This window comes from Terrapene carolina, unplaced genomic scaffold, assembly GCF_002925995.2.
Source record: "Terrapene carolina triunguis isolate 2854851 unplaced genomic scaffold, T_m_triunguis-2.0 Scaffold42, whole genome shotgun sequence".
NCBI lineage: Eukaryota > Metazoa > Chordata > Testudines > Emydidae > Terrapene > Terrapene triunguis.
The window spans coordinates 71,713,609-71,733,553 of record NW_020664393.1 but is presented as its reverse complement, the minus strand read 5'-3'; the positions used below and the strand labels follow the sequence as shown (position 1 = coordinate 71,733,553).

At 42.0% G+C, this 19,945-nt stretch overlaps 1 protein-coding gene across 2 annotated transcripts in view; it reads right to left on the bottom strand.

Moving 5' to 3' along the window:
* CLIC5 (chloride intracellular channel 5) overlaps positions 1–18,042 on the bottom strand; it is a 111,246-nt gene extending 93,204 nt beyond the window's left edge. Inside the window, exons 1-2 of one of the 2 annotated variants that reach the window (XM_024212805.3) lie at positions 17,965–18,042; positions 17,512–17,907 (exon numbers count right to left, since the gene is read on the bottom strand). In XM_024212805.3, the coding sequence (XP_024068573.1) occupies positions 17,512–17,907; positions 17,965–18,042 (474 nt within the window). Of the gene's footprint in view, positions 1–17,511 lie in introns of both variants that reach the window. The other variant, XM_024212804.3, reaches the window with a different exon arrangement.
* Positions 18,043–19,945: the final 1,903 nt, after the last annotated feature.

Genomic DNA, 19,945 nt, shown 5'->3' with positions numbered 1-19,945 from the left:
GGGGAAGGCGAGTGGTGCCTCATAATTGCGGGCTTTCTTCTGGATGGCACTGCGCCTTGTGATGCTGGAGGTCTATCCTGCCTGGCGGGGGACTGCAATGCAATCTAGTCCCTGGCCGCCTCGAATGTGTCCGGGGTGGAAGGGAGCTCCAACTCCTCCAGCTGGCACTCTCTAGCAGGAAAGTCCAACAGCACAGGATTCGACTGACCTCTCTATGGGCCCAAAGTCAACAGTGCTGACTCCGAGAACGGCGCCGGGTGACCCTGTGCAGGATGCACACCCCTGGAGCTGTCAGACCTGGCTGGTCTCACCGGGGGCGAGTGCCCTCTATCAATCTTCTTGTGCCACTTATGCGGCACCGATGAGTCTGAGCGGTGCTATGTTGCCACCGCAGGCTTCGGTGCCAGGGAGTGATGGTGCCAAGGGTCTCTATGCATAGAGTCCTTTCTTGGTGCCGTAGCTTCTCTAACGGAGGGCGGAATGCTCCGCACAGAGGTGCTTGGTGCCGAGTCCTGCTGGCCTGGAGCCGGCTGGGGACGGAGGGCTGCCTCCATAAGGAGTTGCTTGAGCCTGAAGTCCCTTTCTTTCTTTGTTCTCAGGCAGAACCCTTTGCAGATCTTGCAGTGATCTGTTTGGTGTGCCTCCCCAGGCACTTTAGGCAGGAGTCATGGGGGTCACCTGTTGGCATGGGCTTGTGGCAGGTCCCACACGGTTTAAAACCTTGGGATTGAGGCATGCCCCGAACCCCAAGAAGGGAAGGAATTGGGGTGGGGAGGAAACCCCCAACTTCTATCTAACTACTCACTACTAAAAACTAACACTATTTAACTATTTCCAGGTTAACAGAAAAGTCAGATCACTAGGGGAAACGCTTGCCAAGGCAAGAGAGACATGCAGCTCCAGTAAGAAGGAACTGAAGACGTAGCAGGTCGGCAGGGACCTATATACACTGCCATGAAGGCGCAACTCCAGGGGGTTCCACAGCCGACCTGACTGGTACCACTAGAGGAAAAACCTTCTGACATCTGTGCCCGTGGCGTGCACACACCTACTTGGAATTGACATGACCGAGCACTCTAAGAAGAACTGAAGATGACTTAACATCAACAAGGTCAGTTGTCAGCCATGCAGGATTTTACTGCTATTATAAACAATAAAATGCAATTACAATGTAATAGCTTTATTGAAAGGCATTCTGTCCACGCAAATACCTTTCAGAGTGCTCTAAAAATCACTGACACAGGAGGAAGATTCAGAGTGCCTGGTATCAGTTTGTAAGGTAATAATTTATTATAGGTGGTGCTGGTAGCACCACTTACTATTAAGGTTGCTGACACTCCCTATAAGAATCTGTTTTCAGTTGCTTAAACCTTAGTCAAACATTAACGGTTTAGGCTGAAATTTTCTATGCTGGGCATGTGCCTTAGGCTGAATTTTTTGGGAAAATTTCAGCCAGAATGGTTCAACTGTTTCCAAGAATGAGGCTGGGGGGAAAATAAGTTGTTTTGCTCAAGTTGAAAAATTATGGTGATCTTGTCTTTGAAAAACTCTAGTGCCCCTATGATTTGGAGCAGGGACTTAAGATTTGGCAGGGGTGAGGCCTTTGTGTCGGGGATGTCCCTTTTGCTGTCTCTGTGAAAATCTGCCCAAATTTGGCCAAGTTCTGAGCCTTTCAAAAAAAAATCAGTTTGCAGTTGTTCAATAGAGACATCTTTGATTTTAGCAGCTAAAATCTCCAAAGATTCTGTCTCACTGAGCATGCTCCATCCCCTCACAGTTCCTCCACAGTGCCCGGCCTATGCATGCACTATCCCCACAGAGTGACTGAATATGCTCCAACCCGTGGCTACAGGGACAAAGCTGGACTTTCACTGTAATTGCTGCTCTCAGCTGCCTGGGCCAGGGTGGGGCTGGGCACTGGAGCTGAGAGCAGGCAGCCTGTCTTTCCTGCTAGCACTCAGGCTGTGTGGAGGAGGAAGCAGTCTGATTCAAAGGCCGAGGGGACAAAAGCCAGATTTGAGGGAGGGAAAGGAGTAGATTGGGACAAAGAGTCTGGTGAGACTGGGACTACAGTGGGATTGGGGTCAGAGAAACTGGGACTGGGAGCCAGAGAGGGTGAGCTGAGACTGGGACTGGGAAGAAGAGAGTGGTTGGGCAAGAGACTGGAAGCCACTGAAGGACGAGGGGATGGACTGAGAGCCTGTTGGCTGGATGAAGAACACTGAGATTGGATGAGTTGCTGAGAGGGGAGAAGCCTGGGACTGGCTGGACAAAGCGCCTGGGTCTAGGAACCAATGTGGGGGGAACGGGGTAGAGGAAGAGAAGATAAATCTGATAAAGAGCTTGGGTGTGGGGGAAGATCTGGGATTGGCTGGGAACAGAGACTGGGACTAGGAGCCAAGGAGGGAGGAATCTAGGACGAGAAGCTGATGAAGGGGTAGGGGGAAGAATGAGGTTGGAAGAAGAGCCCGAGGAGGAAGACAAGGACTCTGAGCCAGTGGCAGGGGGAGAGGAGGACAACTTAGATGAGGATCTGAGATGGGGGGAAGTGGGACTGGCTGAGCAAGGAGACTGGGACCAGGTACGGTGGGGGAGAAAGAGAGATTGGGAGGGCAGGGGGAGATTGAGACTCGGACAGCAAAACCAGAGAGGGAAACTAAGACTGGGATGAGAAGGATTCAATTGCTTTAACAATGAGACCATTCTTTCTCTTTCTGCAATCAACTGCCTAATTCACTACACACTTTCCCCAACTTCAGTAACAAATGAGAAAGGGGGTCCTACAGCCAGAACCCCCCTACACTATACAACCCTGGTTTATACCCAAAGCAGGTCCACCCTGTGCACTGAATGAGACAGGGGTCCTGTGGAAAAAAAATAGTAAGTGATGATGTAATTGAAGACTATCATAATGAATATGCACAAGGGGGATGAAATAAGCTTATAATTCTTATTTGACATCTCCTTTGCCGGAGGTGTGCAACCATGGTAGCCTGTTCCATATGATCCTCTGCTAATCTCCTTTTGGATGAATAATCCTTTTGATCCACCCAAGACACCACATCGTCCATCTTTTTCTGTCTCATGTTCTTATGCCATCATCTTTCCCTTCTAGTGCCCGTAAACATGCATCACACACTGAACCTCTTAAAAATGCACCCTGAAAATCAAATCTTTCTTTTCATAAGATCTCTGACTAGTAGCTGCTGAGTTCCACTCATCTCCAATAATTTATCATTGATTATGCAGCCTAGCCACGATATTTTCAGAATTCTTCTATAAAAATTCGAATGTTTGTGCTTTCTTTATTATCTATTGTTTGAATGTCCATGTTTCACAGCTGTAATTTAATAGCTTTTAAGTCAGCATTTAGTCTTCAGATTTATGTCCCTTCTCATCAGATGTTTATTCTTTCAGAATGTCTCTGCACTCGTGCAGTTCTAGGGCTGACTTCAATATGCTTACACAGGCAACCTTAATTCTTGCATGTTTTAACATTTGAGTGCTTGACTTTGCAACCTTAATAGTGTTCTTTCAATGTAGTTTTTTATGTGTGATTATTATGTATATTGTGGTAGTGCCTACAGGCCCAATATCAAGCCTTGTTGTGCTAGGTACTATACAAAGCACATAGATACACTTTCTGCCCTCAAAGAGTTTACAGTCTAAAGAGACAGATAAAGGCTGGAAGGAGACAGAGAAACATATAGAGGGGAAGTAACTTGCCCAGGGTCAGTGGCACAGCCAAGAATAGAAACCAAGTCTCCTGAATCCCAGTCCAATGCTTAATCCAAAAGACCATACTGCCTGTTCTGTAAATGGAGAAAGCACTTAGGGTTTGTCTACATTGCAGCTGGGAGTATGCTTTCCAGCTTGAGGAGACAGACACACACTATCTCTGCTCAAACCAGCAGGCTAAAAATAGCCATGTAATCAGGGATAGCATGGGCAGCAGCTCGGGCTAGCTGCCTGAAGATAAACCCACCCACACCCTCCGAGTACATATTCAGGTGGCTAGCCCAAACCGTCACCTGTGTTACCCCAGCTACACTGCTATTTTTAGCATGCCAGCTCACCGAGAGCTAGGATGTGTCTGTCTATCCACGCTGAGAAGCTGCAGTGTAGATACACCCTGAGGTACACTCATGCACCTTCTGTGAAGGTTTTGTGGTTGCACAGTTGTAGAACTGAGTTGCAAGACAGGCTCTCAGTTTGCACATGACTGGTTCATGTAAACGCTGCCTTGCACATGAAAATGCAGATATTTTGCAGGCAGTTTCACAGAAATGCTCACAAGTCAACTTGTCACCAACTGCTTTGAAAATCTGGTCATGTTTCCCTAAACTTATTTTGAAAAATATATAATAGGGTCATTCCTTTCATGAGTCAGCCAGTCCAGGGAATACATACATTTATCTAAAGAGTAAATGTTAACTGAAATTAACCAGCATAATGTGTTCAGTCATGTGTGTGAAACGTGTTAAACTCTTCATATCCTTCCTTGTTGGCATCCCAGAAAGGAATGCTTTCTCAGTTCTGCTGTTCTCTGAGGTTTTATACTATGACTATTTTTAGTTGCTATCAGCTGCGGTACCCAGGACCAATCAGCTCTCAAAGCTTGAAAGGAATTTTGCTCTGGTCCAAACTTCATTCTCTATAATCTTATAGGGAGGAGCCAAATAATCAAGTGTTTACTGCTTCAACCTTTGGTAATTAGTGACCACTTTCATTAATGCAAGATGAGACAACCTCCCAGCATAGTAAAGGGGTCAGTCAGTACTGGACCAAAGTTAATCTGAGTCAGTGGATCAGCACTCTTGATAAAACTACATTTATTCAAATTAGAAAAAAAAATATGTGTCTGATGAAGTTAAATACACTCTGCTAGACTACAGCAGTATAGGGGAGAAAAACAATCTGTCTGTATGCTTTTCATAAAGGAGCTCTTAGTTGTGTGGAGCTGAGACAATATTTATCTTGGATTATTTGTTGTACTCCATGCACCTGATTCCTTCATTCACAGAAGAAAGGCCTCCTCTTAACCACTGGCCACATAATGTACTGTACATTGGTGAGAATAAAACCTATGCATTAAGGTATCTGGTGTGAAATCCTACCCCTACTGAAGTTAATGGCAAAATGTGCATTGACTTAAATGGGGTAGAAATTTCACCCCTGTATATAGCATTTGTTCAGAAAGGCAGTCCCTTCAATTTCAGTAAGACCCAGGGAGCAGCCAATATATTGTTAGTGACACAAGCTTCATCACTTAAATAATAATGCTAGACAAAAAGCTCTTTACACATTTGCTCTGGCAAGTTTCATTTGCTTTAATCTCAGAGATCATAAATGTAGAGGTATTTGAACAATAGCAAATGAAATCATAATGCAATAATTAGCTCAATCTAGTTTCCCATTTTATGACATCAAAATTCTTCCATGATCCTCTCCCTATGATAATATTCTGATGCAACTATACCACTTTGTAAAGTGAGAGGTGGCACCACACAATTCTCTCATTGAGCATCTCCCTACATGAACATTGTGATCCACTTCAAACATACTTATAGGATCCTTAGGGCTCGATCTTGCAAGGTGCTGAGAATTCTGGTGCTGAGAATTCTGGCCTGATTCAGTAGAGCACTTTAGCACACCTACATTTAAGAATGTGAAGTCACTCTCAATATGAATGAGACTATTCATGTGCTTAAAATTAAGCATATACTCAAAAGCTTTGCTGGTTCAGGCCAGAGTTCTAAGCACCTTACAGAACAGAGCCATTAGAGAACATTTTTGAAAAATATTGGAAGGGTGTAATCTTCATACATAAAAATATTTTCTGGATCTCTCTTCAAGGACTACTTCTATCATGATGCATACAAGAAAGGGTATGCTGAGGGGCCCTGTTTCTAATGGTATTTGAAATTAACTTGGTCTTCCTGCTTCAATCACAATATAGGGAATGTGAAAAGCCCTCTTACGTCATCTAGGCCACACCATGCCAATGTAGGATTGTGCCATGAAGTATATTCTCCAGTACTTTGTCTAGTGCAGTTTCAAATGATGAGGATTTCATAACATAAGAACGGCCATACTGGGTCAGACCAAAGGTCCATCTAGCCCACTATCCTGTCCTCTGACAGTGGCCAATGGCAGGTGCCCCAAAAGGAACGAATAGACAGGTCATCATCAAGTGATCCATGCCCTGTCACCCAATCCCAGCTTCTGGCAAACAGAGGCTAGGGACACCATTCCTGCCCATCCTGGCTAATAGCCATTGATGGACCTATCATCCATGAATCTATCTAGCTCCCTTTTGAACCCCGTTATAGTACTGGCCTTCACAACACCCTCTGGCAAGGAGTTCCAGAGGTTGACAGTGAGTTGTGTGAAAAAATACTTTCTTGTGTTTGTTTTAAACCTGCTACCTATTAATTCCATTTGGTGGTCCCTTGTTCTTGTATTATGAGAAGGAGTAAATAACACTTCCTTATTTACTTTCTCTATACCACCCATGATTTTATAGACCTCTATCATATCCCCCCTTAGTCACCTCTTTTCCAAGCTGAAAGGTCCCAGTCTTATTAATCTCTCCTCATACGGAAGCCGTTCTATACCCCTAATCATTTGTGTTGCCCTTTCCTGAACCTTTTCCAATTCCAATATAACTTTTTTGAGATGGGGCGACCACATCTGCACGCAGTATTCAAGGTGTGGGCGTACCATGGATTTATATAGAGGCAATATATTTTCTGTCTTCTTATCTATCCCTTTCTCGATGATTCCCAACATTCTGTTCACTTTTTTGACTGCCGCTGCACATTGAGTGGATGATTTCAGAGAACTATCCACAATGACTCCAAGATCATTATTTCCCTTGGGAAACTATCCCCTAATAGATGTAAAAATTAGGAACAATCTCCTCAAATTCAGACTACATTTTCTTTTTGTTCTAAGTTGATTTAATTTTATCCCATTACTCCTAGTTAATGAAGAATCACCAATGATGTCTAGAGCCCACTCTGGCCCATGATATGCTGCCTCTGAATAGTGCAGGCTCACCCTAATGCCAGGCCAACAAGGTGTCAACATTACAATTAAAGATGCAAATATCAAAATTAGATCAAGTAGACATTAAGTTGTAACTCAAAAGTATATGCAAAACTGGTTTGTGCAGTCAGGTATAGAAGTCCTATTGCATGTCACTGTTTGAATTGAATGTACCTTAAGGAAAGGTTCAACAAGATGCAAGTGCATTTGGCTAGAGGTCAGAACAAAGACCAAATTCATTTATGTTTAAACACAAAGCTCCTGCTGCTCATCTTTGCCTCCTCTCAAATAATCTGTATTGATATAGTACTGAGCTTCTATTTACAGATGCTAAGAGTATACAAACACATAGTGATAGTGTACACTGGGGAGCAACCCTTCTCCAAAACTCACTTAAGAACCTGGAGAGAAGTCTATGAAACATGGAGTTAGTGAACTACACATTCAGGACTGAACTGCGAGACACTGAGCATTGTCAACCCTCAGGGATGTTAAGGGGAGTTGTGGGCCTTTGGCACTTTGCAGAAGGTGTGGAGCATTACGAAAAGCAATGCTGTTGACAGGAAAACATGCCAGAATAAATGAAATTTCAAATTTAGAAATAAACTATTAAATGCATGAGAGATTAAATAAAGCCTTATGGATGTTGTTAATGTGTGATTTGCTCATCACATTCTATCCCACTTGCAATGATGTGTTTATTAGTAATTTAGGTAAATAAAGAGAGTGCGGATTGTCAAACACTTATTGCAGTATCAGTTAGTCATATTTTGAAAGTAGAGGTCATCTGAACTTCTCCACTTCTCCCAAATTCTATGTTATCCAGACAACTGTGGGCCAGAAGATCAGTATTTTGTTCCTGACTTTGCTATAGTTTTTCTGTGTGACCTTGGGAAAGACATTTAACTTCTCTGTGCCTCAGTTTTTACATCTGTAAAGTAGGGATGACAACATATCCCAACCTGACTAGATGTGTTGTGAAACTTACTTCATTAAGGTTTGTGAAGTGCTTTGAGATGCTTAGATGAAGGTTGCTATAGAAATGCAAAGTATGCTATTATATTTAGAGTTGGGCCTGACGCAAAACACTGGGCTCAAAGACCCCTGAACTCTGGGGAATTGGATCCATGCCCAATCCAATTTACATTTCTGGCCCATCTTTATTGTGTTATTACATCTTCACTAAGGTCACAAATGTATGGCAACATTGTGAGTGATGCAGCAACATTTAATAAGGTCACACACAAATATATCCAAGGTGGTATAAAAAGAAACAGTCGCTGGAGTCTAAACATAAATATCCTGCTTTCAGATAGAAACCAAAGATTCATTCAGGATCCAAGCATCTCCTGCTGTGTTCTTTAAAGCAGGAGCAGCTGCATGAGGAGTCATAATCTATGTCATTAAATAGGCGTATATAAGCACTGTTATTAAGTATTCTTGATGGTAGTTGTTTACATCCTGACAGAAAAGCTAATAAACAGAGGTGCTGAACAGCGATCATGTCATATGCCCTTCCTAAACCACTCAGGCATGGTGTTAATGAGGGGCAAAAATGTGGGTAATGTGATATTTTTAAACCGATCAACAAACATGTTATAGAATGGTGGAAAAGGTCCCTCAATCAGGGGCAAGACCTAAAATAACGACACACCGATTTTCTGCATAGTGTTCATGTTAAAATCCTACACAAACCAGGTCTAGAACTGGTGTCAGTAAGAATAATTCCAGTGACGTCGAGCCTTTGGTCAAGCTTTATCCAGTCTTCAAAAACAAACAAAAAATGTTCATGGATTCCATTCAGGAAAAAGGGATTAGGTGGGAGTTGATTCTTATTTGAACTAAACAGGTTGCCCAACTAGTGGCACATCAAATCAGCATTAGGATGTTGAGCCATCATTCATGGCCCAATCATCACAGCCCACTGAAAGCACAGAAGAAGAGGATCTCATGGGGAATGTAGTCTAGATTTTAAATGGCTATTTTAAAAATATCCTTTTTCTGACACCTTTCGTACTGCAGGATCCCCTGGTATACACACAAATAACCCATATACAGTGGGAACCATTATAAAATAAGCATTTGCCTCAACCACAGTGATTGTTGTATGTCACCTATTCTAAATGTAGGATGATACCATGATTAATGCAGCTGGGATGGCAAATGTTAAGGTTATAATGGTGCTCAACGTACAAACTATGCTTAGCAATCAATTCACCTGCCACTGAAATGCAACCAACTCTGGAGGGAGAGACACAGTAACTGTTTAGCAGTGCACAGTATTACTACACAGATGTCATCCTCAGCGATATTGTCAATAAAAAATTAACCAAAACACAAATAAAAGCTCCATTAAATCTTCATGGAAACAACCAAGGTGTTTACATGGAAAAGGACACAATTGGTTGGGAGGGAAATGGTATTTTTAAACGTCAAGGAGAGAATTAAAAAAATAAAAGAGTAAAAATAAGGGAAGGGAAATGCTGAGTTCCTTCAACCAAGTGACACTCATTTCAGTTTCCCTTGACTGTGACCCACATACTTGCACTTCATTTGTCATCACTGAAATCTCAGTGCAGTAATAGGTTCCTAAACAATACGGCTCCATATTTTAAAGCTGTTGCTATGCTACTGTACTATGCCAAGCTGCTGGAGCCAACAGCTGAAGTGGCACAGTGATGTCGGCTTCACATTGATTCATGGACCTTTCCAGAGGGAGAAATGGCCCATCTGCACAGTGCATGAACGGGGCACGCATTCAGCGGAGGTGAGGAGTAAAGCTTTTTACCCTTTGTACCCGAAAGATTAAGCAAGGTGCTGCGCCTTGGTACTAAAGCACACATTCTGTTCATAACAGATAACGTCCCATTCATAATTACCAGACTATCTGGGACAGAATTGCCAGCTTGCTAATCTTCTCATGCACAGAAAACAATTTACATAAACATAAATCAAGCTGTAAAGAGAGAACCAAAACACAATTCTCCTCTCAGAGGGTTACTGTCGCAGATGAGAAACATAGATGAGAAAGTCAGTTTTTCTCTTGGGTGAGACATTAAGACTTAAAAGGTAACCATCCTACTGTCTGATAAAGTGGCAGCAAAGCATATTATGCAGCCATGCTGTGGACAAACCCGAGTCCTCCTGCTCTCTAGGCTACTAGAGACCGGGGGCGGATGGTGATATTCCTTACACTGGATTTACAGTACAATACTCTGACTTCAAAAGAGTTACTCCTACTTTCAACAGTGTGAGATCAGAAGCAGGCCCCAAGACTAAGAGTGACACAATGCTCTTGAAACCTGAAGGCAGATGCTAACTCTGCAGCTATAATATTGCATTATGGCTGTTTGTTAATGGAGAGGTAGTGGTGGAGTCTCAGAGGATGGTCTTGGTCATTCAGCTACAGTTAGAAATGTTTTTTAGGAAGATACTAGACTGGGAAGGTGAGCTTTGTCTAGGTTCTGTAATCCGAGACAAAGAAGATTTTAAAGGGACAAAACATGAAAGACAAAGATATACTGAATAAAGTCTACCAAACAAAGGGAAAGTTCTGATGCCCTTACTCATGCCACATAGTGCTTTACTGCACCAGTAGACCCACTGAAATCAACCAGACTACTGGTGGGGTAAGGCAGTAGTCAACAGCCCAGATTTTAAAAGATATTTAGACATTGCTGTGGTCAGTGTCGCAATGCCACACTGATTTAGGAGCCTAGACTCCTAAATCCCTGTTGAACATGGGATTTAGGCTCCTAAATCAGTTAGGCGTTGCACCGCTGAGCAAAGCAATGCCAAAATACTTTTAAAAATCTGGGCCAACATGAGTAAGTTTATACAAATCTGTTACAATGTTAGGACATTGACTTTCCCATCAGTCATTTCCACCACCTTCGTTGTTTTAGTTAACTTGAGTTTCTATCACAACTTGGTCTTGGTATTACCATAATTGGAGCACTCTGAAAAAAAGCTTTTCAATTATTCCCTTGCTCAAGCTGTTCAATTAACTTAAAAGATCCCAAGGAGCTGGTTACGCGTTTCTCAGTTGGCTCATATGTGAAAAGAAAACAACATTTGCTCATTTACTTCAAAGAGGTGTTATAGTAAATATTTATAAAGCATTTTTTTTAAATTAAAATGTCATAAATCCAAATTATTATAATTATTTCATCCTCATATATAGGGACAAATTTTCAGTCTGGTTTTAACCAGACCTCCATTTTTGTATGTGCAAAATTTGCTGGAGGGAATAACTGCAGATACAGTTTTGCACCAGCATTCATTACTACGCACTGAAAATTACAACTGCAGTTGTTTGTGGTTGCACGCTGTGGCCACAGAAACAAACCAGCATTTGAAAATCCGGCCCAACCTGAAAAAAATACTCACAGTTGTGTAAATTTCCCTAGCCTTAATAGAAGCTGCCCACACAAAATTCCCAATGAAAATTACAAATGTTCATCTTGATTCAGTGGTCCAACAACTCTCCATGATTTTTATGAGTGCTCAACTAGCCATGCTCCTATGGGCACCAAAATTACCACCTGTTTAAGATGGGTAAAGGGCATCCAGTTCAGTGCATCATTGCTCTTGAGTTAATTTTCTAGCACTAAAGGTTTACAGCATGTGATTTATTAACCCAAAACATCAATAAATATTTAAAAATGAAACTTTCTCAGTACAATCCACATTTGTTTCATAGGCCATGGGGAAACTAATAAATGGAAAAGTATGTGGTTTCAATAAGTGTAATCTCACAAATAAACTTTCACTTTGCAACAATTAAAGTGCCTGTCCTTATAATCATCTACTGAGAACAGACAGAGTCTCTGACCATTGCTCCATTAATCTCTAACAACCCAATCCTGGAAATAAGGAATGAGGTACTGGGTGCCCTCAACTCCCAGTGACTTCTGAAGGGAGCTGAAGGAGTGCAGCACCTCCAGGAAAGACTCAACACGTTGCAGGATCAGTCTCTACAGACAGTAAATGTGCTTTCCTTCATGGCTGATAAACGCCTGAGAAAATTAATGAACAGATCTAATCGTCACAATGGAAAGAGTTAAAAGATAAGAATGTAAATGCTAATCTACAAAGCAGTTAGGGCCAATTTCTGCCCTCAAATTCACACATGCAATTCCCAGTGAAGTTTGGGGAATTCCTGTGTAGGTAACTGAGAGAAGCATTTAGTTCTCAGAATGTCCCTGCTAACCACCACAATGATCAGTGTTGAATCTGTTTCATGCGTCCAGCTATTCAGTTCTCCTTCTGATGGTTTTATTTTAAAAAAAAAAGTAAGATGTAATATATTGAAAATTGTATTGTACTCTGCAGGGTATTTTCCTTTTACACATCATAAAATAATGATCACAGATTATAACACAGCATTCATCCTTGTCTCAAAACTTCTAAACAGTTTCCATCATTTTCTTGACCAGGATTTATTTTAAAAGACTTTGTCCTTGTGAAATTCCTGTCTCCTGTACATCCACATTCACGCCCTCTATCCTTTTTCAGAGGTTGCCTTTCCCCTCTCCTATGAATTCTTTATTCCTTCTTCCCATTTGTGTAACAATTGCATGGGCTGCTGTTAAATTTATACTGTAATCTTGTCCATATGAACCATTGTCCTTTACTGGATGTAATCTATACTGCTTACCTGTGTGTAACAGGCAAAATAGTTTCTCCTTTGACTCAAAGATAGGGAACTGTGCTTCTGGTGTGCAAAATGTGCTTTTTAAGGACATATTTCTGAGTGGAGAGGATATGATCCATAGCTCCTTTCTCAAAGAACTGTTAAAAACAGATAAAATGTTATTCAAAATTTAATACAAAAATGTAGATTGAAATAACATCAAGGCTGCAAAGTAAAGCACTCAAACCTTAGGAAAAGACAAAGTTAAGGTTGCCTGGGCCCTGTGCATTAACAGCAAGTGAGTTCAGCAAGCACAAGTGCGCAGTGCTGAATAGGGAACCACACTATGGGTAAAAGATGCTCAGAATCTGCATGTATTGTGGGTTTGAAGAAGCTATATTTCTATATAAAATTGCATCTAAGTCAAGCTGCCCCATGTAACTAGTATCCCAAGTTGTATATCGATCATATTTCAGTTTTCAAGAGCTTTTGTTTGAACAAACCATAGGCTTATTAAATAGGTGCTGAGTGGGTGTGACAAGTCCAGACGTGTTAGACTGGCACAAACGTCTCCATGGTTAATGCTTGTTGTACTCTATTGTTAGAAATACAGTGAGCTTCTTGATAAAGATCACATACTGAATTCTGCTCCAAGTTAAACTAGTGTAAATCCAGAACAATCCATTGAGTATTAAGACTCATTGAAAGATGAATTAAGAGGAAGACTGGCTTAATGTTTTTTAACATTTTCTGGGTACGTTCAATAATAAAAGGGTGCAAATTAATTCCATAAAATATCATGAAGTTTGATTGAGACTGTTTGATACTGTGGTAAAGAGTCAGCATGCACCAGCATTTACAGCTATCTAAAATGAGTTTGGACTGAGCTACTTCCAGATTATACAGTGAGCTGGCTGCCATTTTGTTTTCCGGTTCCTTCTCCCTGGCTCTGTCAGCAGCCATCTTTGTCTGAGGTTGACATCTCTGACCAGTTCCAAAGGTCTACTGCTGCCTGGAAGGAGGGAGGGACGGAGAGAGGGATCTGTGTGTGTGTGTGCATGTGTGCTACTGCTGCCAAAGGGAAGGGATCCTTCCAGATTGCTACCAAGTGTATGGGAAGGCAAACCCAGAAGAGGATGACAATAGTTTGAAAACAATCATCCAGCAAACCTCACTAAGATGAGTCAGACACAGCACTCCATCCAGCCCAGAGGAGCAATCACAGGCTCCGCAGCCAGAGCGGGAAGCTGAAGAGCCAGCTGAGCAGAGCCTAGCTGTGGGGAGAACCCAAAGGATGAAGAGTTCAGCCACTGGGGGAGTCATAAAGGAAGCAGAGCACAGCCAGGGGGCGCAGACCCTATCAGGAGAGAAGCTGGGTTCTGAGCAGAGTCCACTGGGGGGGCAATTAGAAAAGGAGGTGAGCATAGTCTCGGGGGCACCAAAAGGAAAAAGAGCCGAGCCTTGGGAGGAGTCAGAGAGGTAGCAGAGCCCAACTGCAGGGAACAAGGGTGAACCAGATAGAGAGCAAAGCTCAGATGGTGAAAAAACAGGAATAGCAGAGTCCAGATGGGACATCAGGGCAAGTCAGAGGGAACAGAGTACAAATAAAATAGGCCACCCCTATTTTGATTTTATCATGCTTTATCATTTCTTAAATAGTTCATTTGTTCTAAAAGATACTGGTGCACAGAATCCTTTGGATTTGGTGGGCTGTATTAGAAACACGTGGTCCATTATTAATTATCTGTTGTTGTTTGTCCAAGGGCTCAGTTCCTAAATGTAATGAAGATGATACAAGGGGAAGTCTATTTTGCAGTCCTTGTTCTAAATTAGCAACAATCACAGATGGTAAAAGAGAGAAAGATGCTTTCCCAATCTTTAGGTGGAGATCCCTTTTAAATTGCCATTCTCCTCACCCACAGAGGAGTGAAAAACACCAGGGAAGCTCCCTGAATGAATCACACAGAAATCCAAATCATTCCCCTCCCAACCATCCACGATGGTTGTGTGTGCAGATCTCTTTTCTCCTGCATGGAAAGGTAGGAAACAACAACTACCTCTGAAACCTGTGCATGTGCTCTGTGGGACTCTGCTCCACTTTGGGGATAGAGGTGGAACCTGAGTCAGTTGGAGGCAAGAGTGGGAGGGCTGGGGTCAGAGCTGGTGGCGATGCACATTACCTCCTCTCTGGCTCCATCTTGCATAGATAGACAAGATAATACAGCCTGGCGACCCCTCTCACAGGGGAGGTTGCAGAGGGGGGGGGGGGGGTCAGCTACCACAGCTCTATCCGAGCAACATTGCCAGGGAGCTGAGGAGCCACCAGGGGCCAAAGCCAGTTCACATGAACAGGGCAACTGTGAGGATGGACCTGGTCCTCTGCAGATACTCCTGATTCCTGCACTGATTCCCAATACAACTGTCTACCTCACAAGATGATGTGGAGGGATTTCCAGCAGGGGATCCTTGCAGAGATTTTCTCCTCTAAAGCTTTCTTCCAGAGGTTTTACCATGGGAAGGAATGATCTGGGTCAGAGTTTCCAGTCCCCGATGCAGATCATTTCCACATAAGAGATGATCTGGTTCATGGGGCTGGGGTTTTTTGTCTTTTTTTTTAGTTCAGGTTTGTTAGTCCTGATTCTCTTCTCACTTATAACTGTTTTATACTAATTGACGTCAATGAAGTTGCTCCTGACTTACAGAGAAACAAGTGAGAAGAGAATCAGCCCCTTTGTTCTTCTGAATGAATCCCACTCACTGCTGGCATCAGCTTGATCAATCTTGCTAATCATTAGCTGAATTTCACATGTATAAAGCTGAATTACAATAGGGTTTTTTAGCATCTTCCATGCAAATTGTATACCAAAATGTTCTACAGAGTACCTGTAAGTTTCATATAAGGAAGTGAGTACAGTATAGATAAGGAAGGAAAATAAGATTTGTTTTCAGCTTGAGATTTAAAATGAGATGGAGAGTTGAACAAGTGGAGAGCAAAAGGGCTATTGCAGGTGGCACATGCTGCAGAGGAGTAGGCTGTTGGAACAATGGGGGTAAGAATAAATTGAGGGACAAATAGTAGTAATTCCAAAATCCAAAAATGTTTAAGAACCCTGTTAAATTTCCTAAGGAAACAAAATATACTTAACTATTACATTGTTTACAAAACCCAAGCACTTATAAGCATGGAAATGAAAGGGAAAGGGCATCATAAATCTTACAGTGCCCACATAATAAACACCTTCTTATCAAATACCACGAGTCAGTTGCCACTTGAGGTAAAGGAAGATATTTGTTAGCTGTCAAGTATAGACGGATTCTTATGTTCTTTCTAAACAGTAACCAAACAACAGAAGGCAACTTGCTCTCACACATCGTGCCCTCGCCTGCTCCCATTGCTATCAGTGGCAAAAGCCTCTCACTTGCATCAATGGGAACAAAAAGTGGACCCAAAGCTATCCACAAAGAAAATGCTGGATTCTTCCAATGAAGACTGGATGCCATCCTAGAAGATGTGTTTTAGTCAAACACAAATTATTGGACTCAATACAGGGGTAACTGTGTGACATTCGGTGGCTTTGTGTTATATGAGAGTTCAGATCAGATAATCTAATGGTCCTTTCTGGTCTTAAAATCTATGAATAAAAATCATTAACAGTGCATGAATTTTCAAGGGGATTTAACTGTATAACTAGGATAACTGGAGGGACAGTAACAAGACATTTTTTACCTAGAGGGAGAGACAGGAACATTAAACAAAAGAAAAATGTTCAAATCATAGTATTTTAATGCCTTGTAATTGGAAAATAGTTTGATTAATCCATTTATATTGTCCAGAAGTGTTCTCCTTTATCCTCTAAGAAAATATGGCAATTTCCCAGCCAAACTAATTTTGCAAACCAAAGGCGTAGGGACTTTGTAATGGAAACTGATTGCAACCTTAGCTAAGGAGAGGCCACAATACCATATTATCTGATAGGGCTTGTAAAAGACAATCCTTCCCCTCTCACTATCTCACGTCAATGCAAAGGTCATTATATGTTCTTGCTTAATATGCTCAATATCAAATGTTAAAATTGCTGAGAGCATTAGTGGTAACACAAACTCATATTCAACTTTCAAAATATTCAGGTCACTTAGGGCCAGATTCTGATACGGGCTATTCAACATGAATAAGGGTAACTCCCCAAGACGTCCCATTCAAGTCACTGGGATTAATCAATATTGAGAAAGGAGGTGTAAAGAGAGAGGTTTTCTGAAGGAAAATACAACATTTATTTAAGAGCTTAAGTGAATGTGATTTAGAAACTCAACAAGGGAAAGAGTGAAACTGACTCCCTAGTGATTCAGACCTGACTTGAATTTCACTAATAGGCACTTAAAATCTGCATCACAGAAATAACTTAATCCAATTTGTTGTAATAAATAAGTTGGATCTGTTCCAAAGATGAACATAGGAAAGAATTTCCCTGTCGCTCTTCATTTTGAAGATTTGTTTTCCTTTATAATATTAATATGTATTGCACTTGATCCATTGCCCACTGAATAGGAGTCTTTTCAATGATTCAATGGGCTTTGGATCAGGCCTCTCTAGCACTTTTCATCCAAAGATCTCAAAACCAGTATACATGGGTGGGTAAGCAGTATTATCCCCATTTTACATGGAAAAAGGGAGTCACAGAGAGGATAAGTGACTTGCCGAATTTCACACAGAATGTCAGTGGCAGAGCTGGGGGCAGAACTTAGCGCACACTTCAGGGAGGCTGAGGATACTTGGATTGATTCTGGTTCTAATGTTACTGTACATGTCTAGGAACACAAGCCCTTACCTTAACAAAGAGGAAAATCTCACACTCCTTCTGAAAGTTGTCAGTTTCTCCCAAGTTGTTGTTAGCTGGAAATCTGGTGGAAGTTGGGAGGGTGGGGGAAGTGACCGGGCTCTTACGAAGACTGAATCCAGTAGGAGATGGGATTTTATTTCCAAACACCATCCTCTCTACACGTTCATCACTGGGCCTTGGGCTCATCATCTCCATCTCTTCCTGGCGATGCTGGTCCTCTTCAGCCCCTTGCTGAGAGGAAGCTGAACCATCCTCCCCATCAGCTCCTTGCTGAGATGACACAGAATTACTGCGGCTGATGTCCATGCTTTCTGGAGTGGTGGTGGAAGAAGGAGATGTTGGGTCTTCATGGACTTGCTCATAAAGATGATCCTCTTTTGCTTCCTCTGAATCAGGAATCTCCTCTTTTGCTTCCTCTGAATCAGGAATCTCCTCTTTTGCCTCCTCTGAATCAGGAATCTCATAGAGGCCAGTGTTCTCTACATTTTCATAGACGTTGGTAAAGCCCCCATTTTCCATGCTGGCTGGTTGGTTGGATTTTGCCTCTGTTATGGTATCTTGAGGGGCTGGAGATGGCAACAGATAAACACTGTTTAAAAGGAAGCAGTGTTTGTGGTGTGCTTTTTGAATGCACTGGTACACATGACAGGTTTCCAACAATCATTTACGGAGAGCTTTAAATCAACAAACTATACTCCACCAAAGTCAAAGATAAGGCTAGCTCACTTTTAACCCCTTCCTGGCTCAGAGCACTTGCAACTATATTTAATCACCATTTGCTCTTCCCAATATATCTTAGTCAGACTTCAGTACATACAGTGAATCCAACTCAGACAATTACCAGAGAACAATAAAAGTCAGTGGTGAAGTAAACACTGGTTTTTATCTGAAAGTCTAATATACCTTGGGGATACTTTGCTTAAAGCCTAGAAGAGGTAGATCTCACTGAACTGATTTTCTGAGCATCAGTGAAAAGCAAGGGTACCTACTCCTCTGATCACAAAATGCCACCAACAATGTAAACAACACTTCAGTGGTTAATCACAAACCAGTGAAGAATCAATTACTGAAAAATAAATTCAAGAAGTAGCACAGGGGATAAGGCACCAGACTGGTTGTCTTGAAACTTGCATTCTCTTCCAGGCTCTGCCACTGACACACTATTTGATATTTGGCAAATCACTTCACTTCTGTCTGCCTCAACTTGCCCATTTGCAAAGTGGGGACAATAACATTTACCCATATTTGTAAATTGCTTTGAAATCTAGAAATAAAAGCACGATAAGCCTTAAGTGTTATTATATTACATTTAAAATATATTATATGTATCTGCCATTTATATCCAGGTTCTTTATATGACCATTTTTCTTAGAGAGGGCCCAAGTCATAAAGTTTGGATCTGGAGCTGAACTTTCCAAAGTTTGGGGAAGTACAAATCTAGTGATTGGATTAAGACATCTCTCATTTTCATGCATCTTCTGCACTTTGACAATCTTTCTATTCTTAAGGCTCAACTGCATTCAGTCTTGCATGGGTGGGTAAGGAAGGAGAGAAGATGCAAGGAGCCCTTTCCTCCTGCACCCCCAGCCACAGCCTTGGCACAGTGAAGTCCTTGTGCTTCTCTGAGTTGACTGCTACAACCAGTGGTGGATTCCCCAGAGGGACAGGGGAGATTGGGGGGAGAGCAGAACTAATACCCCACCCATCTCTGCACAGAACAAAGAGGTGCACACACTAAACCCCTGCCAAAAGGTGGTGCAGCAGATGCTGTCTCCGAGATCAGGAGGCTGTGGATTAAAGTCATTATTTTTGTATTCAGCCTATCAAAGTAATAATAAAAGTCAAGCTGCAAAAGTGTAGCAACCTTTAAACCTACAGGCAGCTGGATTCATCAGCTAAGTCATTCTGATTTACCTAAGTTTAATTTTTATATAGACAATAAAAATGCTGCAAGTGGAATTTGCATTCCCTATCTGGAACTAACACCATTCCGCATAGATAGAGTTAAATAACAGAAGGACAATGAGATACCTTGACACATGATTACTTTTCTGGATAGGCACAAACTGAGGACTTCAGGGATGTATAATTCATATTCAGTGTGTTACTCATGTAATGCTGCCTGATCCACAAGCAATGTCAGCAAGCAGGACAAAGCCCATTTCCCCTTCACTGTTTCCATGTGTAACTGGCACATTGCTTGAACATCTTCTCAAATCCAAATTAAAAAATTATCAAACATATATCAAACATCATGAAAAATCATGTCAGGCTCCCATAACCATGAGATTGGCTTATCATAGAATCACAGAATATCAGGGTTGGAAGGGACCTCAGGAGGTCATCTAGTCCAACCCCCTGCTCAAAGCAGGACCAATTCCCAACTAAATCATCCCAGCCAGGGCTTTGTCAAGCCGGGCCT